At 31.0% G+C, this 24,134-nt stretch overlaps 1 protein-coding gene across 19 annotated transcripts in view; it reads right to left on the bottom strand.

Annotated features, from left to right (window-relative positions):
• Positions 1-24,134, bottom strand: part of LOC134685569 (twitchin-like) — a 131,446-nt gene that overhangs the window by 21,319 nt on the left and 85,993 nt on the right. For all 19 annotated transcript variants that reach the window (XM_063545375.1, XM_063545366.1, XM_063545363.1 and 16 more), the window contains 34 exons: positions 23,381-23,555; positions 22,731-22,836; positions 22,205-22,398; positions 21,749-21,921; positions 21,281-21,410; positions 20,794-20,942; positions 20,354-20,489; positions 19,659-19,766; positions 19,224-19,418; positions 18,725-18,829; positions 17,909-18,103; positions 16,965-17,264; positions 16,101-16,258; positions 15,544-15,667; positions 13,943-14,245; positions 13,088-13,238; positions 12,637-12,788; positions 11,905-12,023; positions 11,067-11,232; positions 10,404-10,486; positions 8,870-9,089; positions 8,096-8,284; positions 7,725-7,838; positions 6,965-7,066; positions 6,450-6,647; positions 5,875-5,989; positions 5,373-5,545; positions 4,860-5,048; positions 4,351-4,440; positions 3,905-4,077; positions 3,289-3,418; positions 2,392-2,694; positions 1,768-2,052; positions 300-584 (listed from right to left, as the gene is read on the bottom strand). In XM_063545375.1, coding sequence (XP_063401445.1) covers positions 300-584; positions 1,768-2,052; positions 2,392-2,694; positions 3,289-3,418; positions 3,905-4,077; positions 4,351-4,440; positions 4,860-5,048; positions 5,373-5,545; positions 5,875-5,989; positions 6,450-6,647; positions 6,965-7,066; positions 7,725-7,838; positions 8,096-8,284; positions 8,870-9,089; positions 10,404-10,486; positions 11,067-11,232; positions 11,905-12,023; positions 12,637-12,788; positions 13,088-13,238; positions 13,943-14,245; positions 15,544-15,667; positions 16,101-16,258; positions 16,965-17,264; positions 17,909-18,103; positions 18,725-18,829; positions 19,224-19,418; positions 19,659-19,766; positions 20,354-20,489; positions 20,794-20,942; positions 21,281-21,410; positions 21,749-21,921; positions 22,205-22,398; positions 22,731-22,836; positions 23,381-23,555 — 5,788 coding nt within the window. The remainder of the gene's footprint in view (positions 1-299; positions 585-1,767; positions 2,053-2,391; positions 2,695-3,288; positions 3,419-3,904; positions 4,078-4,350; positions 4,441-4,859; positions 5,049-5,372; positions 5,546-5,874; positions 5,990-6,449; positions 6,648-6,964; positions 7,067-7,724; positions 7,839-8,095; positions 8,285-8,869; positions 9,090-10,403; positions 10,487-11,066; positions 11,233-11,904; positions 12,024-12,636; positions 12,789-13,087; positions 13,239-13,942; positions 14,246-15,543; positions 15,668-16,100; positions 16,259-16,964; positions 17,265-17,908; positions 18,104-18,724; positions 18,830-19,223; positions 19,419-19,658; positions 19,767-20,353; positions 20,490-20,793; positions 20,943-21,280; positions 21,411-21,748; positions 21,922-22,204; positions 22,399-22,730; positions 22,837-23,380; positions 23,556-24,134) is intronic.

Genomic DNA, 24,134 nt, shown 5'->3' with positions numbered 1-24,134 from the left:
GTCTCTTCAATGGAATTTAGGCATTATGTTGTGATTTTCTTGTTTTGGCGTATAAATAAAAACATAAAAAAATCCAACTAACCATGATTTTGTAAAAAATAAAAAATGTACTGAATTCAATATAAAAATCTACTGTACAATTTATTATATAAAAAATGAAACAATATTTTGCATACAATCCTCACATTTACAGTGAAACAATTTATGATATGCAATCTTAAATAAAAGTCAAATGCATCTTCTTGGTCCATTCTTATTTTTAACAAATGAAAACAGAAAAGAAATAATAAATAATCTACCATTGATTTGTATTTTGATTACAGCTGAATCTGACCCAAGGTCATTTTTAGCTGTGATTCTGTATGGTCCATCCTGGTCTTTGTTGGCATCTCTGATGGTCAAGATGGCATGCCTCTCAGTGACTTCGCTGTGATAGTTACGACCTTTGACCTCTTCACCATCATGCATCCAGGTAATGGTAGGTTTAGGGTTACCAGTAAATGGAATCTTCATGACAGCAGATTCTCCTTTTTCGAAAATAGCAACATCTTGGAATCTCTTTGGAACAGTTATCTTTGGTGGTGCTGTAATATAAATAATATGATAATCTGCAAACACATCGTATGTCTTTTAATTAAATTAAAAAAACACATGTTTTAACTTGGTTATTTTCTTATCTATAAGTTACGAGAAAAACTTGAATCACTAGATCTGTACATTTAGTCTTAAAATGTTATAAACAGAACACTGGTCAATTAAAAAATTCAAGGAAACAAAATGAAACACATTATAACTTCATAACATGCTTAAGTATACAAAGGTGTGTAATGTTATCTGAGTGGTTTTTTTTTTAATTTGTAGGGGTTCCGCGGAACCCAGTGTCTTGCCTACTTTTGCTGTAAATCACAGGCTCAACAAAAATGAGGAAAGAATAAATAAAAACATTCCTTTTGGTATTATCTTTTGATTGTTAAAGAAGCTTCTGTCAAAGTTTGGTAAATATCCAGGATAGTTTATGAATCTAATAAATGTTTTAAAAACTTTAACTGCAGACTGTAGGTAATGTAATGTTAACTGGAAGAAAATCTAAGTCCATTTAATTTAATAAAGGTAAAATACGGAAAAATGGATTTATCTTTTTACATTATTTATTTCTGGATACTACCTTATGATCAGAAATAAGCTTCTGTCCAAGTTTGGTACAAACCCAAGATAGTTTAAGAAAGTTATAAGGCTTTTAAAAACTTTAACCACAGAGTTAATGTAATGTTTCCCTGCAGAAAAACTAAGTCCTTTTAAAAGTAAAATACGGAAAAAATGGATTTATTTTTTTACAAAATTTACTTCTAGATACTATCTTATGATCATAAACAAGCTTCTATCCAAGTTTGGTACAAACCCAGGATAGTATAAGAAAGTTATTTAAATTCTAAAACCTTTAACCAAAGAGTAAATGTAATGTTTCCCCGCAGAAAAAACTAAGTCCTTTTAAAAGTAAAATACGGAAAAACTGGAATTTCATTTTTAAAAAGTTTACTTCTGGAAACTATCTTATGATCATAAACAAGCTTCTGTACAAGTTTGGTAGAAATCCAGTATAGTTTAAGAAAGTTATTAAAATTTCAAAAACTTTAACCACAGAGTGAATATTTGTGGACGCAGACGCCGACGGAATGTAGGATTGCTTAGTCTCGCTTTTTTGACTTAAGTCGTAGGCTCAACAAAAATGATACAAGTAGATTTAACAGAGTTGACACCGTTACTTACAACTGATTTCTAGGTTTGCTCTGGATGTTCTTGAGCCCCCATGGTTTGATGCTCGGCAGGAATACTCATCTTGATCCTCACCAAAAACATCATGAACAATAAGAACTTGTTTGTCACCTTCATTATAGATTTCAAATTTAGGACTACTATAGATTTCTCTGGTTCCCTTGAACCATTGGATGTCTGGTGATGGCTTTCCTGATACTTCACATTCAAATTTAGCTGATTTTCCTTGTTGAGCATGACATTTTCTAAGTCCAGAGGAGAATTCAGGAATAACAGCAGCTAAAAATAGAACAAATTACAAATTATTTATCACATTATTGACTAACACTACAATATCAAAGCTATCATGATTTAAATGAATACTCTGGTATAAACAAATTTTAAAAGTTTAATTAGACATAGCATAATTTTTTACCTTTAACATGATTTTTGTAGAAAAAATATAGACAGGAAATTTGTTATTTTCTTTGACAATTTTGCCTAATTTCAAAATAAACTTATAATAAAAAAATACTACCAGTAATAACTATATTCGAAGTGAGCCCTCTGTTACTGCAAAAAAATATTATAGGACTAATCACAATAGAGACACTTAAAATATTGAAAACATTATCTTACCTTTAGGATCTTTGATTTTGACAGCTTGTGAGTTCATTGAAGGTTTACTCATGCCAGCCTCATTTTCAGCAAAGACTCTAAACTCATAACGTTTATCTTCAATAAGTTTTGGAATATTAATAATGTTTGTAATACAAGGCTGAAGATTAACTCTACTCCAGTTGTCGGTACCATGTTCACGTTTGTCTATCCAGTAGCCTTTAATTCTGCCACCTCCGTCATGCTTAGGTTTCTCCCATGTAAGACTTACAAAGTCACATCCAACTTCTGTAATTTCTGGGACTCCAGGTGCATCTGGTTTGTCTGTTTAAATGTAAAATGTACACTGTTTAATCAATTCAGTACTTTTTCGTTCATTTTTTACATAAATAAGGCCATTAGTTTTCTCGTTTGAATTGTTTTACATTGTCTTATCAACGCCTTTTATAGCTGACTATGCGGTATGGGCTTTGCTCATTGTTGAAGGCTGTATAGAACATATAGTTGTTAATGTTTGTGTCATTTTGGTCTTTTGTGGATAGTTGTCTCATTGGCAATCATACCACATCTTCTTTTTTTATATTTTAACATTAAACTATTCCAGAAATACTGTATAGGATAGACATTTTTAGAAAAATTCTTCCAAATATAATTCTATACATGAGAATGGTTAAGTTTTTGACTCTAAATTGTGGTACCTGATATCTTATATTACTTATTCTAAATAAGACTTATTTGAAAGTATAGACAGCTGAATCTAGACAGTTACATACGTTGAAATGATACAGCATTCATAATCTTCTGTGTAACTTTACAGTCTTAAGCTTAAAAATAAAAATGTTTCTTGAAATCTTTAAAAACTTTCATTTATTCAATTAATGTGAAGTAGGCTTTAAAGAACAGAAAGAAGTCACTTACCAAATGGCATCTTAGCAATGATTGGTGTCTCTGCTGTCAATGGCTCTGATTGGCCGAATTCATTAACAGCTGATACACGGAATGCATATTGGTTGTTCTCATATAATCCTTGTACATCTTGGTTACAGTCCTGAAAAATTAAATAAAATATTCACCTAATTGGAGTTCTTCAACAGTATTTTGTGTTTTAAACCAATTGAAATGGATTCAAAACCTATAGATGTGAACTTTAATGTCATTTAGTCTCTGGTAGAGTGATGTTAAATTGCCTTTCATCTTCTAATCTTTATAATAAAAGCAAAGCTGATATCAACTTGTAAACAAAGTGAAAAAATCAACTGTTTTATCATCACATGGAAATAATTGTACAATTAAAAATATGCTTTCAAACCAAAAAATATTTATATTTTTAAACCTCACACATTTCATCTTCAAAGTAAGTGCTGGAAACGTTATTTGGTGATCTTCAACATGGAAAGGTTATAAAATTAATCATCACCAAATAATTAACATAATAAACCAATTGTTTTGATAGTTCTATACTAAACACATTTACTAGAAATGTAACCCTATATGTACACTAAATGAACAATAACAAAAACCACAGAATATTAACCTTGCATCGTGAGGAGACAGTGACCCAGTATGGTTTTCCTACTTCCTGTCTCTCTACTACGTAATGTGTAATTTTAGAACCACCATCTGTCTTAGGTGGTTTCCATTGTAATCTGCAAGTACTTTTGGTGATGTCAGATACTCCAAGAGGACCTGTTGGTTTTTCTGGAGCTCCTGTTAAAAAGATAATATAAAACATTGAAAAGCATTACAAACAATAAACATCTATGATCTAGATCAAATCCATAACTTTGAAAACTAGAGGCTAGCAAGTTTCCACCAAAACAATTAAGATTTTGAGCAATGTTCACTTGGTAAGAAGTATACAGTTATGTCCCCTGGTTAGAAATAACTTTCTTGGCTAGATATTTATTTTTATTGTAATTTTAAACTTTGAAATTGATCAAAGATTATACCAAATTCTAAAAAAGATAACATTGAACATACCAACGACCTTGAGACCAAATCCTAGTTCAGCTGCACCGCCAGCATTGCTAACTTCTATTTTGTATTGACCTGCATCGTCTATGTTAGCATCTGTGGAGAAAATGAATCGATATGATATATAATTCAATTTAAATGTCCACACTTGTGTAAGAATTCATTTAAAAAGCAGGTAATTTGATCAGTGTAGACATTTTTAAGACAGTCAGTTCTTTTCAAAATATATAATATGAAAATGTTTTAAACACGCAAAACACCTTTGAATCCAAAAGTTCACCAGGGTCTTATGTTACAAGTTGTTTATCTCATATTCAACAGGAAAATGGATGGAAATCAAAAATAAAAATTCAGATTAAGTACACTTTTCTTTCTATAAATGCAAAACAAGATGTGAAATTCATCATAACAACAATCAACTGTGTCTGAGAAAGTCATTTTATTTAAATTGATAAAGCAAGAAAGGATATGGGTAAAAATACAACTTAACTTTGCTGAAGTTGTACAACACTTACCATTGATGGTAAGACTGACATAATCATCAAATGGCATAATCTTAATACGTCCATTCTCCACCACTTCACGACCATTCTTCCTAACTTTGACATCAAATGGTCCTGTTCCAGAGAATGGAATCTTGATCTTAAACTGTTCTCCTAGTTCTACCTGCTGATCATGGAAATCTTTTCCAAACTTAGGTGGAGCTAAAGGAGTAAAAAATATTTATATTTTTATACAAATGGATATTTAACCTCCAGCTTGGTAATCTTACAATTATTATTATTAATGTAATTATTAAACATTTGTATAATTTTTATGAACTTTGTTAAAAAATCTTTCTAGAAAGCTATTAATATTCAAGAAAAAAATACACAATATACCTAACCATGCTAACAGAAATAATTTTGTTTTCAAATACAATACTTTATATATTTATATATACTGTAAAACACAGAATACAAAAAGAAAGAAGTAATTTCACCAGTCTGACATGTAAAAACTTGATCTTCACCAACTTAACAACTTACATTGTATTTTGAAGTTACAAGTGCATGAGTCTCTTCCCAGAGGATTAGAGATGTCACATTTGATTTCTCCTTCATCATTGGCATACAATTCAGTAAAACGTAAAGTAAAGATGTCATCGTTCTGTGTAAGTCTGGTTCGACTTGTGCTACCCATGGGTACACCATTCTTGTACCTGTAAAAAGTCGTTATAGATTGGGATATGTTCTGGTATGGTATCGAAATTGATTCAAAGTTCCATTTTTGATTTTAAAATGTTTAAGATTGTCAGAAATTTCCACACTGTAATTTTGACTATTTTAAATAGTCAATAAGTTTGGTTTTTAAAATGAGCCATATGAAGCACAAGCTAGGAGCTACCCTGAAAGAAAACAGCAAAAAGAACTCTTTTTCCTAATTTCTACTTATTTAGATGCTATCTCAATGCAAAAAACTATTTGTCTCCACATTATGAATAAATGTCACAATAAAAGTTTAATTAAATCGTTAGACAATTGAACATACCAAGTGATATCTGGCATTGGCTTGCCATGAATTTGTACACTGAAGATCATTTCACCTCCAAGTGGACCCATCTCTGTTGGGTGTAGTTTCTTGATAAATTCTGGTGCAGTACCAACTAAAATGACATACAAAAGGAAATGATTACATATTTTATTTATTTCAAATATTCATTATTATAAAAATGTTTTTATTAGTACAACTTTGACATTTTTTTCCATTAATTTTCTAGGGAATAACATCATTGTCAACATATTAAAGGAGTTTTATGCGACTGTAGAAAAGTGAGATGTTTAACTAGTTATAAAACCAGGTTTAATCCAATGTTTTCTACATAAGAAAATGCCTGTACCAGGTTAGGACAGTTTTTATTCATTCGTTGGATGTGTTTGAGCTTTTACTTTTGCTATTGGATTAAGGATTTTCCGTTTTGAATTTTCCTAAGAGTTCGGTATTTTTATGTGATTTTACTTTTTATCTGCCTTCCTAAGAGTTCAAATTAACATCACAATATTATTTCTTAAGATAATCCTAAGTTTTATTCAATGTTTGAATATAAAAAAATGACAATATATTACCAATCTTTTCCTTGATTTTGATTAGTCCAGTAGTTCCACTGGATTCTCCCTCTCCAGCTTGATTGACAGCTCTGACTCTGAACTCAAACTCTCCTCCTTCTGGAAGTCCATTTACAGTGTAACCACAATCTGACACAGGGTAATCATTGACCTTCACCCACACATCACTGTCTTTGGCTTTCTTTTCAACAATGTATCCTATAAATATATTATAAATGTTATACAACCTATAATTTGATTTAGATTCCATGCTTTTTTTTCTCAATTTCAGTTTAGACATTACAATTCAGAAATAATTTAATTTTAACTTTCTGTAAAAGAAAAGTTATTTATGTATGTTGCCATGAGATAGATCTGGAAAGAATTTTCAACTCTTATATTAGCTGAATATACAAACAGTTTTTCTTCTTGATTCATTAATGAAAGGATTTCTCACACTTAGAGATGTCTATAATTTCAGTTTTAAAAGTCTTAAGTCATCTTTATTGAAAAAATAAATGCCAAGAGTTATGTACCTTTAATCTTGGCTCCACCATCATTTCTTGGTTTGTCCCATTTAAGATCAACAAATGTTTTACCAACAGTGAAAGTTGGTACACTAGGTGCTCCTGATAATGCTAAAATAAATCATATAAATGGTCAGTGTTAAGTCCTTGAACACTTTTAAGTTTGTTTGGTTTTTGTTGTTGTTTATTTTAAGTTTGGCCATTTTAACAGTAATAATGTGACTCAAACTGACTTCATTAGTTCTTTTCACAAAAATTCTTACAAAAATTGATTGTAAGTAATACTGAAATGACATCACTAAAAGTATATCTGGTTTTTTTTATTATTAAAATGAGTCACAGATATAACTGCATTACAAGAACACACAATTTAAAACACAGAAAATAATGTTTCAACTAATAAATATCAGCAAAGATATTTTTTCTTAATGAAAGGAGTTAATATATTTCCTACTGTTTCTTAGTTCTTGTATTAGATAAATATCAACAAAACAATGATGGCTAAATGTTGAACCTCACAATGGAAAAGACAGTGCTTTTATTCCTTTTCATTAAACTCAAATTCAGAGAGGCCTTCAATATTTGGCAAATTCTCACACCTCATTTTTGCAAATTCAAGAAGGTCCCTAGTATCTCTTAGGAGGAATTCCTTATTAAGATAACAAAAGTACCTAAATATCAATTATTCTGAGGAGAAATCAAGATTTGCCTTGGTTTTCCCATTTAATTGTGTTAATACCTCTTCACCATATTATAACTGTTAACTTACTGTATTTAGGTTTGGTTCTGATGACATCTGTTGGCTTACTTGGTTCTCCTAAACCAGCAATATTCTTAGCTCTGACTCTAAATTCATAATCTTTGTCTTTCTTCAGTCCATCAACTGTGAAATAACAATGGATTCAGTTTTGTTGATTTTCCCACTTTTTTATATTCATATTTGTTTAATTTTCTTACATTTTTTTCAAAGAAATTTTTATATTATCATTATTAAACAATATGCAACTCTTTTTTATAACAAATTTTCAATTCATTAGAAATAAAGAAAGAAAAAAATCCCATGAAACAGTTATTCCTTTACAACTTGAGATGAGAAATCCTTAAACAGAAGATATGGAAATGTTTAACTGTAATTCATACCTGTGTATTTAAGATCTGGAGAAGCAACGTCGTTGTGCATCTTCCATCGTCCAGATGTAGGATCTTTGTATTCCACACAGTATCCCTGGATCTTCTTTCCTCCATCGCTAGTTGGTGCATTGAAAGATAATGTTACACTCTCCTCATCAACATCCAAAACATGGACATTTGATGGTGATCCAGGAGCAGCTGGAAAAATTGTACGGCTTTGTAACAAATCATCATACTTACAACAAACATGCGATAGGGGAAATCAATTATGAAATTGAACTATATACTCCTCATTAAAATAATAATTAATTGCTTTAAGCAGCAATAATAACTATAAACTATTAAATAATGTCATTATAGCTGAAAGATGGCATGAAACCTAAACTGAAACAGAAAAGAAAAACACAAGAATCTAACAAATCTTGTTTCAGTTTTAAGTACCATACTATTTTTTTCTTTCTTCTTGATTCTGCTTTGCAACAGGACTGTAACCAAAATATTGACTTTCAGATATTTTTATTCTGCTTCTTAAATTTGTGGTCTCTTTTTTGGTCCTCAATGCTCTTCAACTTCGTACTTTATTTGACTCTTTCAACTGGATTCGAGCGTCACTGATGAGTCTTTTGTAGACGAAACGTGTGTCTGGCCTAAATACAAAATTTAGTCCTGGTATCTATGATGAGTTTATTTGACATATACCTTTACATTGATTTATATTCATATAATTGTTTTTCATTGAATACCTAAGATCAGGAGATGTGACAAATAATGACTATTACATACTGTATGGGTGTTGAGCTAGAACTGGTTCCAAGACTTCTAATGGTTCACTGACTCCATTTTCATTTTCTGCTGAAACTCTGAACTTATACTCATGACCTTCATCCAAGCCCATGACTTCGTATTTAGTTCCACGGACAAATTTACTGACTGGTTCCCATCTTCCTGTTCTGGTATCACATTTTTCAACAACGTAGTTAGATACTGGACTACCTCCATCATCCTGCAAAATTCATATTATAAATCTTTTGATAAAATCTTCATTTAAACCTTACACTTAAAATGAATTATATTTTGTTACAGTACATAATTGTTTGTCATAATTTCTTACTTCAGTGTCCTGGTTTAGAAATTGAAAGATTTGAATATATAAATTGCTTAAATAAGGTTAACAAAAATTTAAAAGCCTCCCAAATAAATCAAAATTAATATGGTTAATGTCATCTTATAATGTTATAATTAAATAAGTAAGTTGATTATTGTGTACTTTATTCAAAGAGAGATCTAATTCTAGAAACAATTTAGTCATCCGTAGTTTGTCCATCTATATTTTATTGTAAAACTATAATATATACATTTTATTCCTGTAGAAATTATTCTGTTGAAAATGACTTGACTTTGTTTAATTGTTAGATAATCAATGTGAGCAATATGTAAATATAGATTCTATCACTGCATCGAGTGTAATACGATATTTATCTACTCGATACAGTTAAATTTTCAAATTTAAAACGTGAGGCTTGCCGGAGCGTTTTAAATATTTAAAATTGAACTGTCGAGAGTGGATAAATATCGCATTACATGAGATTTGGTGGTAGAATCTGTTTCTCTAATGATTTTCAAATAATTTGCATGCAAACTTATTCCTTCTTTACGAATGATCTGTAAAAAGATGTGTTCTTTCTATATGAAGTCATCAGGCATGGTCGCCTTTTTTCATGCCGTCACAATAAGGAATTCAGAGGAAAGCAAGAAAATTTGATGTCATAATTGTATTTTATCCAATGATCAACTGAGATCAAACGAACCACACGTTGATTAAATTTTTTTATACAATGGGTGCAGAAAGGGATAAATTCAAGAAGAATTAGAGAATAACTTGTATGACATTGAAATTAATTCTACTGCTCGAATTATTGGGTGTCATACTTGACAATATAAAACTTTGTATTTGTATTGTATTTAATCAAATGGAGAGGTAATATTTGGTCAATCAAATGGAGAGGTAATATTTGGTCAATCAAATGGAGAGGTAATATTTGGTCAATCAAATGGAGAGGTAATATTTGGTCAATCAAATGGAGAGGTAATATTTGGTCAATCAAATGGAGAGGTAATATTTGGTCAATCAAATGTAAAGAATGTGATAAAACTCTCAAACAAAATATGATGGTCAGAAAATGAGTAACTTTGTATAAAATACATATTTGGTACTTAAAATTTTAATTGTTGTTTTTCACGGCTTTTCCAGTTTGAATCTACAAATTAATATTGCAAACAAATATATATATACAATGCATTGTATAAATTATGTTACCTTGGGTTTATTCCATGTCAATGTACAGGAATCTGGAGTTACATCTTTACATTCCAATGGGCCTTCAGGTTTGCTTGGTTTGTCTAAAATATTGAATAATCATATATATCACTAAACTGGTATGTTAATGTTGCATCAAGTGAGAAAACATGGTTTGATTATATGAACAAATGTGATCTTCAAACATTTTGAATATATTTTTAGAAATTTTTTTGCTTTCATTTTTCCAAATGTGTTTCGTAGGGTTTCTCCCAAACATATTATGAGGAAAACATAAAGGAAACAAAGATTTGATGTTTAGAGCATTGTTGTTTTCACTAAGACTAGTATGAGCTTGACATAGTTTGATACTTTAAACAAGACCAATACATTAAATACCTAAAGCTTTACACAATAAAAGGAATTGAAAACTTACTAATTTACTATGATAGAAAAGAGTAAAATTGAGAATGAAATTGGGAAAGTGTCAAAAAGACAACCATCCTACAAAAGAGCAGACAACAAAAGTGTATAGTTATTGCTGCTGATATCTATATATATTGCCCTCTTTTTAATCATTTTAATATTTGAATACATCTTTGCATTTTCTTCCTGTTGTAAAAATCAAAATGCAAATTAGAATGAATAAGGGCGTAAACATGAAGAACAAATAAATATACTGACCAACCACAATTACATTGAGAGCAATAGTATCCTGTCCTTTTTCATTCTTCATTGTCAGTGTGTATCTGCCTGCATCGTCCTTAGTGGCCTTCTTGTTTAATAACTTCACCTCATTTAGTGTATTCTCAAACTTGATTCTGTCTCCTTCAAAAAGGTCTCTTGAACCCTGTTATAATATAATTGAACTACTTTTAAAGTCATATTCTTATTATATTTTGTAATGTTTAAAACTAGAAAGTATAGCCTAATATAGCCAACTTTGTGTCAATTTCTTTTGGTGTAACTGTATAAAGGAAGTCCAAAATTTTATATAGTCTTGATGATTTGTGTTCATGTTATATTTCTACTTACAAAAGACACAACATAAATTACCCAAGAAATTAGTACTTGTAAAAACCTAGTAGCAGCTTAAGTTTTTTATCTATTCATTTTTTAAATTAGTTTTTTAAAATTAGATCAAGGAATGGGATATGCTGTATATAAAATGGCTATATATAAGTACTTTTTACTGTGTTCAAGTAAAGGTAACAGTAAAATAACAAGCGTTGGAATAAGAATTGTACCCAAGGCCACACTTAAAAAATATTTTGGTTTGCCCAAACCCTACCCAAAGGTTGAGACAGTGGGTAGGTAGGTAGGCATTTTCTTTTTTTTTTTTTCAAAAAAAGAATTTGGAGTATCAGATGTTTATAAGTCTTCATGCCTATTTGATTAGAAAAAAAGTTCTTCAAATCAGGACAATTAAAGAATTTTTGAGTAGGCAGCTTTTTTCTGGGTAGGTAGCGTTTGGGCAAACAAAGCTATTATTTATTATGGCCCAAGTTTTAACCATACTTACAATAGACCAGTTAGTATCAGGAATGGGATTTCCGTTGTATGGAATGACTATCTTGAATGGTTCTCCGACCTTAGCAATAACATCTCTAGGTGTGAAGCTCTTGTCAACCTTTGGTGCAACTGTAAAAAACAATGTTGGAAATGTTCATATTCTAATATTCACAAACATGTAATCAACATAATTTTATTTTACCCTTCATTCTAAATTTGCGAACTGTTAGAGATTTTAAAAAGTATGGAGCTGTCAAATTGACAGTTAATCATGTTTTCTGTATTTTGAGCGTAATCATTATTGAACTTAAGATGGTTTGTCATACAAATGAAACTATTGTATTATAATATATGGTGCTTTCCAACTTGCCTGCTACCTTCTGTGCCTATTTTCAAAGCTTCCTAAGATAATATGTCCTGAACAATAAAAGTGAAAATTGTAAATTTCAAACGTGACCTCCATTTTGCCACCAGTATCAACAACAAATTAAATTTTAAAAGAAAGTGTCTGAACATTCCATTTTAGTCTCAGTTCATATGATTCAGTTGTACAGTCTAACCTGTTATAAAGGTTAGGTCACCTTCTGCTTTTCCCGGGGTAGTAATACTTATGCATTTAAAACCTCAAATCAAAGGTCACCCTTTCTTGAAGGTCAATTTTACCTAGCCCCAAGGGTGAACTTCAAATATAGGTTTAACAGTACATGTATATTTCTAGAACACAAATATGTGCTAGTCTTACCAGGTGCTGCTCTAGCTTTGATAGCCTCTGAAGTCTGTGCCCAGTCTCCTACGCCAGCATTGTTCTTAGCTGCTACACGGAACTCATACTCTTTTCCTTCCTGTAATCCTTTCACTTGGAACTCATTGGTCAGAATATCTGATATGTTAGCCCTACAATTGGATATTAATTTAGGCTAATAAAATTATCAAGAAATATTAGCTGTGAAAAAGGATAAATTTTTGATAATTAATTTCAAGTAAATCTGACAAGAGCTATATTTTCAAAATGCACATTGAGTCATTGATGTATCAAGTTGAATCCAATATCTTTAATTTGGTATTACATCTACATCAATGAATTAGGTGCATGTAAATACCCATTAATATATTATTGATGGTACGAAAATTCAACTATGAAAGGTACTGACAAACTTTAAAAAAAATTCCCCAAAAGTTACAGTAGATCTTACTTGGTCCAATCTGGCTTTCCTTTCTCCTTTTTCTCCACAACATATCCCTTGATTAGATTACCGCCATCATTTTTAGGTGGAGTCCATGTAAGGGTGATAGAATCTTCAGTGTATTCCAAACATTTAGGTGTACCTGGTGCTCCAGGAGCATCTAGACAAGAAAAATTGTTCAATTTAACAATCTACATAAAAGAAAAAGTTACATGAAACTGCAATGTAAATTGGCATGTTAAATCTTTTACTTAAGGTGGTACCTAACACTACAGGGAGATAACTCTGTAAAGTCAGCTAAACGGTTTAATTACGTTGTGTTGTAAAAGGAATATTAAGCTTCGCAGTGATCAAATTTGATGTTTGTCAAACTGCTATATAACCAGTGTAATTTTTCTGATAAAATTGTTGGTTCAAAATTTTTGAAATTTTTATATTTTTGTTAAAGAGTCAAAGTAAATACTTTGTCAAAATTTTATGAAAATTAAACGAGCCAAATTAATTTTAGTGAAAGTGTTGGGTACCACTTTAATAATGGATATATCTTTTGTGACTGCATTTTACACAAGGGTACATTGAAATCCAACAGTGAAGGTTACATTGTGTGTTGTGTGTTACTTGTAATTTTGGGACTATAATTTGTCTTTATAGTTCAAAACTGGAAGAAGCTAGTCATTTACAAATTAAAAAAAATTTCAAACAAGCCTTCATAATTCAAAACAAAATATAATGAGGGTCTTATCATCCTAATGTGGCATTTCAGATTTGGAGCCAATTAAAAGGGGGGCTTAAAAAGCAATACTTTCACAATAAACCAGAAATCTTTGTTGTACTTTATAAAAGATAAATGCTTTAAACACTTACCATATGGCAATTTAGCAAGAATTGCTTTATCTGTTTCCAAAGGTTCACTAATTCCTTGAGGGTTTTCAGCCATGACACGGAATTCATATTCTGTTCCTGGCTCTAGGTTACGAACTTGGCATGTTGGTTCTTTAGCTGTACCAGTAACTTTGCTCCATTTAGGAGATCCTTTCTTCCTCTTTTCAATGATATAATTGTTGATCTTTTCACCACCGTCATCTTTGGGTGCTCCCCATGACAATGTTAGTTCGTCACCATTTATATCTGAGGCTGTGAAAGGTCCTTCTGGTTTAGCAGGTGGAGCTGAAATTCAGGGTATAATTTTTTTAATTTGTTTTTCAATAAACGCCTTATGAGTAAATACTGTAAATTCAGAAATTATTGGGTTCATTTATTATTGCAATTTTGTCAGTTAAGACTTAAATGCGATCTTAATTTTTATGATTTTGAGAAAAATCCTGTTTAATTCATTTAAAATATTTCAAAATGTGAGTTTAAATTATTGCGTTTACAACTCTGTTGCATTTTCCCAATAATAAAAACCTTGCAATAATTTCTGAATTTACAGTACTGTAATTTAGACTAATTATTTTTTATAGATTACTGTTGGTTTTCCAGTTTTAAGTGTTACACACTATTCATTTAAAGCTTGATATTCTGCGTGAGCCAAGGTTCTGTGTTAACAGATTAGTGTTTCGAGGACTTTTGTATACCTTCCTCTGCTTTTATTTATCATGCTAATGTCTGGCTTCCTTTGATTGTCCATTTAGTTTAAATTTCTTTTATTTACTAGTTATTTACCTTAGTTGCCATTTTGGAGGGTTAAATTGTTGTTTTAATTATTTGAATCACCAAATTGAAATATGTGGTACTAAAACCTCTGATAAAAGATCCCCACTAGATTGGAGTGATGAATCAAGCCAGGCTTATGATTGAAAATATTCATAACAAGAATGTGTCCATAGTACACGGATGCCCCACTCGCACTATCATTTTCTATGTTCAGTGGACCATGAAAATTGGGGTCAAAACTTTAATTTGGAATTAAAATTAGAAAAATCATATCAAAGTGAACATGTGTACTAAGATTCAAGTTGATGTAACTTTAACTTCATCAAAACTACCTTGACCAAAAACTTTAATCTGAACTTCGCACTTTGGCATTAAAATTAGAAAGATTATATCATGTGTAATAAGTTTCAAGTTGATTGGACTTCAACGTCTTCAAAAACTACCTTGACCAAAAACTTTAACCTGAAGCGAACGGAGGCACAGACGGACGAACGGACGCACAGTTGGACGAACGGAGGCACAGACCAGAAAACATAATGCCCTTCTACTATCGTAGGTGGGGCATAAAAACGCTTTTTCTAAAGACACAGGTCAGTATTACAAGTTGAATTTGGCTGATTTGTGAAGTAGTTTGTGTATACATCTAAAATAAGGTGACAAAAGGGAAGTAACTCTTTGTCAAATTGAGTCAACTGAAAGAAATTATACATCAGATTTTTTTTCTATAACTAGTGAAATGTTTTTTAGGAAATGTTTGAAAGATTTTTTGAAACCCCTTAATAAAACAAAAGACACAGTGTAATACTTACATAGAACATTGACATTAACAAATCCATAATGATTTCCTGAGGGATTGGTTAGGGTGATCTTATATTTTCCAGAATCTGCTCTCTGTGACTTATCATTTGTCAACATGACAGCATCATCTTCAACCTAAAATCCATTACAAATAATTAGAAAAAAAATAACAGCAACTTATTCAATACAAAGTGTGGCAACATTTAATTAAATGGCCATATTTTGTTTTATTTACTTTAGAAATTATTTTGAATGTATACAATTTTTGTTGGTTTCAGGTTTGTACATTTTTATTTGATGATAAAATTCTGACAGTGGTTTTATTTTTGTTCAATATTCTTTACTATAAAAATAAACCGACAGAAAAAAATCTTTCATTGTGGCATATATATCTGAAATCATTTTTTGTTGCAATATACGATATCTAAGAAACTTTCGTATGGCGACTGTACTTTTTGGATATTTTTTATTCTTTATGCATATGCCTTTCTAGACCTGATCCTAGGTTGGTCTGGATTTTAAGGTATATATGGTCTTTCCATGTTTATTTGAAAACTGAGTTATCTACCTTTGTATGTATTCTGGCAACACTTGGCAGTTCTTCCTCATCAATAGTCCATAATGCTGATGGTTTTGGCCAAGCTTTGTAAGGTACTCTGATTTGGTACTGCTGGCCTTGTTTAACAGTGATATCTTTTATTCCAGATAAATCCAAGTGAGGTTTCTCTGAAATATGGTAAATTTAAATTATTTGTCTATAACTGATATAATACACCAATTTCCCATATTAAAATTATTGCATCTAATTATATAAAACTCATGAACAGAACAAAAACATGAAAAACACAAGCAAAAAAGTCCAATCAAACCATCAGAATTGAACTGTATAAGCTAAAAAAAAGTACATTAAACAAGAATGTGTCCTCAGTACACAGACGCTCCATCGGCACTATCATTTTTTATGTTCAGTGGACCATAAAAATGGGGGGAAATCTCGAATTTGGTATTAAAATTACAAAGATCATATCATAGGGAAAATGTGAACTAAGTTTCAAGTTGAATGGACTTCAACTTCATTAAAAACTACCTGGACCAAAAACTTTAACCTGGACCAAAAACTTTAGCCTGAAAAGGAACAAGAAATGGATGGACAAACGGACTATCGAACAAACAGACGGATGCACAGATCAGAAAACATAATGCCAATAAATGGGGCATAATAATAAATGGGGCATAAAAAGAGCAGAACTGATTTCAATAAGCATTTCTTTGAATTTTCAATGTTTTTAAATATGAACAGATGCAATAGTGGAATAAAATAAATTATGGGGGTTGAAATTTCAATATGACATTGTCATGGATTTGACAGTCGATCACATTAATGAATAAGTAACTGCTTCATTATATATTCAACAGTAATTGGTAAAGTTACCTGCTTGATATTCAGCAATGATAGCTTCAGTTGGTCTACTAGGGTCTCCAGGTCCAGCCTCGTTGACAGCTCTAATTCTGAACTGATACTTTTCACCCTCTACCAAATCATTGACTTTGCCATGAAGAGCATTAGCAGGAACTTCAGTAGCTGTTTCCCAGTCACCATTCCCTTTCTTTTTCTCTATTACATATCCTAGGATCTTGCCACCACCATCTTTGGTTGGTTTTGTCCATGAAAGTTCAGCAGAGTTTGGAGTTATTTTGTCTAGATTTGGGGTACCAGGTGCTCCAGCAGCAACTATAATAAATGGATACAGTCAATAAAATAGAAACTTTCAGGACATGATGCATGAAGTGAATTAAGTAAGAACCTTTACAGCTGGTTGCATTGAGTGTTTATGTAAAGGTAGAATCTTTGGTTAGCTTGCTTGTTAGCTGAACTGTGAAGTCATTATTAATTAGATTAACTACCTTCCTTTAAGAGTAGACTAGTATGACAGATAACCAATCTATCTGTCTATAGGACTAGGCTACTTTGAAAGGAGGTAAGTAAAGCTTACCTAACAAAGTCTCCAGGTTTAACTAGCAAGCATGCTAACCAAATATATTACCTTCACCTAAACACTCAATCCAACCAACTGTAAACAAAGTTTGAATATATGTATTTAGTCAAGGTATGTTTCCTATTTCCCACTATAGTTATGCAAGAGCTTATCCAAGTTCCCTAAAACACCCTGGATTTTTGGAGCCTTTTTTTTCCCTTTTTTTCTTTCTTAATCTTATACGACTGGATCATTAGTAACTAAAACTTAACACCACACCCTATATCAGAAAAACATTTCTTAAAGGTTCCCTCTTGTGTACGAAAAATTTAAAAAAAACATTATGTCATTATGAAAGCACAGTTTTTTCTGTGACTACAAAAATAAGAGGTAAACTTACATATTGGGTCTTTTACTGTATGTGGTTTAGTTGACTTGCTTGGTTTTCCAGTACCTCCTTGGTTAACAGCTGAAACACGGAATTCTAAAACTTGTCCTTCCTTCAATCCAAGAGCAGAAAATTTGGTGTCAGCAACTGGGAAATTGTTAACAGGTACCCAGTCACCACCCTTGGGTCTCTTCTCAACAATATATCCTGAAATACAACATATTTTGAGCTGTTATATTATGAAACCTGAACAGTTATTCAATAATTGGAAAAAGTTGTATTATTCTAACAATAACTAAAGCTTTAATATAGAGCTTTTAAGCCATAGTACAAATGAATGAGGTTTGGTATGTATGTTAAAATTTGATAAAGGATACATCTATAATTGGATTGATTAAGCTTTTCATAGACTAATATTTAGAAATCCTAGTAGCCTTATTTGGATCATGATTCAATAATTGTAAAATTCTTCAAATATATTTTAGTGCTAATGTTTTTCACTTGGTTATACATGTATGAGACAAACATTCAAAAATAAAAATCATTATTATAAAAATAATGATGCTTCTATTTCTCTGTAACTATATTATCTTTAATAAGAATAATTAAATAAAGAAAATATATGCAAATTAAGTGCTTTTCTTCATAGGCTTTCATCAGGAACATAATCCAAAATTTGAGAGTCAAAGATTTACAAATACTTGATAGGTATAAGACCTATAGTGATCTAAATTATTTACCAAAATGCATATAAGGTCAACTTTTCTTTGTGAGTCAACAGAACCTTAGGTTCATTTGCAATTTAATATATGACATTTTGTAACTCACCTGAAATATCAGCTCCACCATCAAAATCAGGTTTCTTCCAGACCAAATCACATGAGTTCTTGTCAAATCTGTCAATCTCAAGATCTTTAGGTGCATCAGGTGTGTCTAAAAATAGAAGAAAAAAAAATATGACCTGTTACTTTTCATTCAAACTAAAGTTCACCAAGACAAGAACTAAAGCTTGTCACATTGCATAAAATATGTGCACAATGGTAGTACAGAAGTACAGAAGTACAGATTTTCAGGTTTTCTACATGGCAGTGTAATAAATGTTACAAATTCCAGATGTAGATCCCGGGTTAATAAATAAAAGGGGACAACCTGGAAAGACAAGATGAAAGACAAGATCACAATTGGGACTATGCATCAATAGTTTATGTAGTTCCATAAAGGGGTACCAGGTTAACTTGCTATTAAGCAAAAAAATCAAAAATCTGGCAGATGGCTTTAGAATCTAATTGATCATAACTTACTGATCATAAAGTTTAACTAAACTTACCAAATGGATTCTTAGCCAGTATGGATTTATCTGTTTCTAGTGGCGCACCAGCACCATATTTGTTTTCAGCCTTGACACGGAATTTATATTTCTTTCCTTCTTTCAATCCTTTGATTGGATGTGCTGTTCCATTGACAAGTCCTGGTACTTTTTCCCAGAAGTCTTTGCCATCTTCACATTTCTCAACAACGTAGCCTAAAATTAAATATAAAAGTGATAAAAGATCTGCAATTGTGAAGATTTGCCAAAGTCAATTTGGGATTTGATGGTCAGAATTATCTGTTCTACTTGGTCCATGGATGATATTCTTGTTCTAATGCCAAACTCTTTAAAAATATAAAAATAAATGTCAACTGTGATAGCAACAATTTTGAGTATACTACCTAAAAACTTGATTTTCTAACACACCTTATGCATTCATTATTTATACTTTACCTGTAATTTCAGCACCTCCATTATCGGTTGGTGGGTTCCATGAAATTTTACAGGTGTCAGCAAATACATCACTAACAGCCAAAGGTCCTTCAGGCGCTCCAGGTTTGTCTGTAAAGTAGAAATAAGATATTCTATGACATTTCTGTCTTCATCTTTAAAATACATATTAATCATCCCTTGACGTCTCCCCATATGGGAGTAAAATATGTGTTTCAGTTGGGCATCAGTTTGATTGTCTGAGATGTAGAAATAAGTCGAATCCTGTCAGAATGGAGATGTTAAATCTGATGCCTAAAGTGGAGAGAGTGCCATTATCTCTGAAGCTTGAAGAGTTCTTAAACCCTCTTTGAGGGATCCTTACATTGTATGTGGCCTGTTACAGGGCAAAAGTTCGCCATATCCAACTAACCCATTTTTTCAAGTGACAGTCCAAATTTCCCACCCTTCAACCAGGTTGACCTACATTGCATAACCTACGTATTCTATCAATTGTTTATTTGTACTTGTATTGAAAATGAATCGAGGAATTTCCACAGGATATTAAGCAAACAACAATCCTCCAATCATATTAAATTTAAATGTTTGTGCTGATAACTTTTTCAAGGAGTAACTGTTATAGGTGCGTATTTGTATCTCTTTCAAATTTGTTTCTTTTCAAAGAGTGAATTAAGTATAACTTAAAATAGTCCACTCACCAAGTACAATAACATTAACATCAGCGGACATTGATCCACTTTCATTAGTGACAGTGATGGTGTACTTTCCTGTGTCTCCTCTCTCTGCTTTGTCAACATGGAGTTTAGCATCCTCCTCGGAGCTTGTGCACTTAGCCTAAAAAGATCAAACTGATTGTAAAAAAAACATTCTTTTCAGAGGAATATTTTTGTACATACTACATTAAAATCTTAAGAAGTATCAGAAATTTTATGCATTTAAATTTGCTTTTATATTCTACTGTGGATTCATTTATATTCATTGATACCAATTTTCGTGAATTGAAGAAAACTTACATGTTCATGGGTATTCAAATTTATATTTTTACCAATACCAGCATACATTATTAAATACTATTTAAAAGAGAAATCATGAAAGAAAATATAATTTAAAACAGATCAAAACAAGACAAAATTCTTACCCTATTATCGACAGGTCTGCCATTTTTCTCCCATGATACAGTAGGTGTAGGGGTACCACTGACACCAACAGGGATATCAAGGGGTTCTCCTGCCTTTACACGGATCTCATTAGCTCCAAACAAACCATCTAGACTCACTTTGGGTGCCTCTGTTTATAAAAAAATTAATTCATTAGTAAAAATAAGACTACTTGCATATTTTCATCTTAAACTCTAAATGACTTTAAATCTTAAATGAACTAAATGTTTTCATATTAATTATAAATCTGTCAAATGAAACTTATCCTAAATCATGGAAGAAATTGCAAGATCTTTTGGAGGGTTGTATTTAATATGCAGAACTAACTTGTGTTTTGGGATGGCCGTTATCCTTAAAACAAGCTTGGCTCTTATTTCTAATTAACTATGGTTTGGAATTAGTATATCTGTTTAAACAAGCTCTTTTTTAACTCCTGTATGCCTGATTAAGACTTATTATTCTACCAACCTTTTTCTGGTTTAGCCTGTATGACTTTAGATGCCACACTAGGTTCTGATGGTCCAGCATCATTGATGGCAACAACTCTGTATTCATATTCCTTCTCTTTACCAACTTTGTTATCATCAAATTCACAAGTCTACAAGAAAAATAAGTTAGGAGATTAAAGTTGTTTTCTTGTAAATAATTTTAGTTTTTATAGTTCTATTCTTTATTTTACATTTCATTGGTAAAGTTAAAAGAACCATATATTAAAAACGTGTATTCATTTTAAAAGATAAAACTTCTTCTTCCACAAATAACTCTACATTACTTAAGTAGAAAGCAGCAATTTTATATACAAAAAGACATTGTTAAAAACATTGAAAATAAGTAACAAATTCTTCATGTTCTTTCAACTTTCATTATTCACACAGAGATAAGACGTTCTATTCTTGTCTTTATGCATTATTTAATTAATAATTTTAACCCACTTACTGTAATAGGTTCTTTGTTAATTTTAGCCCATCTGTTGGTTTTTGGTTCTTTCCTCTCCACGTCATATGACTTGACTGGGTTACCTCCATCATTTTCTGGTGGCTCCCATTTCATTTTGATGTGGGTACGGTCTCTGTCAACACATTTAGGTTGTCCTGGTGGGAATGGCTCGTCTGTAAACAAATATAAATCATTCATCTTTTACACAACAATGTTTGAATTAATTGGAAATATAATTGTTGTCAAAGCAGAAATTATAGCAGGCTTTCTATTACTGGTATTGAGATTTTTGAAGAATGAACAAAACTGTGAATCTTATTTTGGGAATTAAAGGACAAGCTACATACCAATAAGTACAAGATCTCAGAATGTGAATTCTTATCAATGAGATACTCAAGGAATATCTATTATTAAATTTCATCTCATGAAAGAACAATATTTGTAACTTCTATTTACCATATGGCTTTTTGGCAATTATTGGTTTTGTTTCCAAAGGTTCACTGTTTCCATTTTGACTCATTGCTGCCACACGGAACTTATATTCTTGTCCTTCCTTTAGTTTAGGTACTGTTACTTTAGTTCCCTTGACTCCTTCTCTGACTGGTTCCCATTGTCCCTTCTTAGTATCCATCTTCTCTATCTTGTAGCCACTAAAATATAAACATTCATATAAACTTACATGATGTCTGTTAACTTTGAATTTTGTATGTTTTTAAATATTGTCAATTGTATGTCATGTATGTTTTGGAAGCAATCTAATATTTAAAATAGATTATACATCATCCAACAATTAGACTATTGGTTCATGATGCAAGTCCAGATTTTGATTGAGGTTTACTTCTAAACTTATATCATATTCCTGTTAATGTATATAAACAAATGAAAATGTTTACAAAATTCAAATGCTGTTAAGAGTTATCTTTCTTGTATGAACTATTAAAATAAAATCTTGGCAAACATTTAGAGCAGCAATAGAACTCACTCTATAGGAGACCCTCCAAGATCTTCAGGTTCACCCCATTCAAGTGTTGCACTCTCAGCAGTAATGTTAGACACTTTAATGGGACCTTTAGGCATGCTTGGTGGACCTATAAAAAAATAAAAATAAATACTTTTATCATACAGAATAATTGTTTCGTTTTCACAATAACAATAATTGTCTTATCTTTAAATATTTTTCCTGTTATGATTATTTATTTAAGAAATGAATACTGTGGATTCATTTAATCTATTTTCATGGGGATAAATTTACATTTCACGCTGTGGATAGTTGATTTCCTGTTTTTTCCAATCTCTGCATATAAAGCCTTCTTAAAATGTGTTATTCGTTGAACATTTTAACTTGTGTTTTTTCTGTACCCACAAAATTGATATTCAACAAATAAAAATAATGAATCAACAATACTGAAAATTCTGAAAATTTTAAAATGATTTGGTGAAATTTGCAAGGTGATAGGTTTCACAAGAATGCAAACTCAAAGTTTAACTTTTTAACTTTTTTTAATCAACAACCAACACATATATTATTCAAATGACTTAATAAAGCATGGACAAGTCATTTCAAATTTAATTTAATTCAAATACAACAACTGTTTCAAAAGTAACTTAAACTATCCCTTTAAAAGTTCTTACCAAGAACGACAACCTCGACATCGGCTGTATCAGATCCATGTTTGTTAGTCACTGTAACATTGTACATAGCAGTATCCTTCCTGGATGGTTCTTTACAGGTGAAGGTTGACTTCTTCTCAGTCTTATTATCAATAGAAATATGGTCAGATGGTTCAATAAGTTCTTCTTTCTTGTCCTGAAAATGTTCAATTTACACATAATTATATTTCAAAATTAGCAAGAAGTATATATACCTTAAAATATTAATGAAACTATTGTTAATCCATTTTTTCTATAATGTATTTCATGTATCACTTGTTTTCAGAAAGCTCACTAAAGAAAAAAAAAGATGCACAATGGCTAAAAAAATAATTATTGTTTGGGTCAATTTTATAACCTTGGCAATTAAATGTTTTTAACCTTTCTTTAAGTGTTAGAAATTATGCATTCTAGTCAAAATTTCAAATATGCTAAACACTTAAAATTTAAAATATTTAAAAAATTGTTTAATATTGAGGGAATTTTTTTTTTATGAAAATGAAGTGGTTTTCTCTCTTTCATTTTTTGTGTTAGTTTTTCAATTTTTGTCAGATATATTTATTTTGAAAGATATAAATCTAATGTATTAATCATGTTATTTTTTAAATTAAAAGAAATCAAGACTGCAATAAATTATTTCATTTAGTAAATAATATTTCATAATTAATACTTTTTTTTAAATTTTAAGTAAAGTAAGTAATAGTATTAAAATAAACCAAAATAATTTAAGACATTA

Source organism: Mytilus trossulus, chromosome 9 (assembly GCF_036588685.1).
Source record: "Mytilus trossulus isolate FHL-02 chromosome 9, PNRI_Mtr1.1.1.hap1, whole genome shotgun sequence".
NCBI lineage: Eukaryota > Metazoa > Mollusca > Bivalvia > Mytilida > Mytilidae > Mytilus > Mytilus trossulus.
The sequence above is the reverse complement of the archived record's forward strand: the minus strand, read 5'-3'. Positions and strand labels throughout refer to the sequence as shown.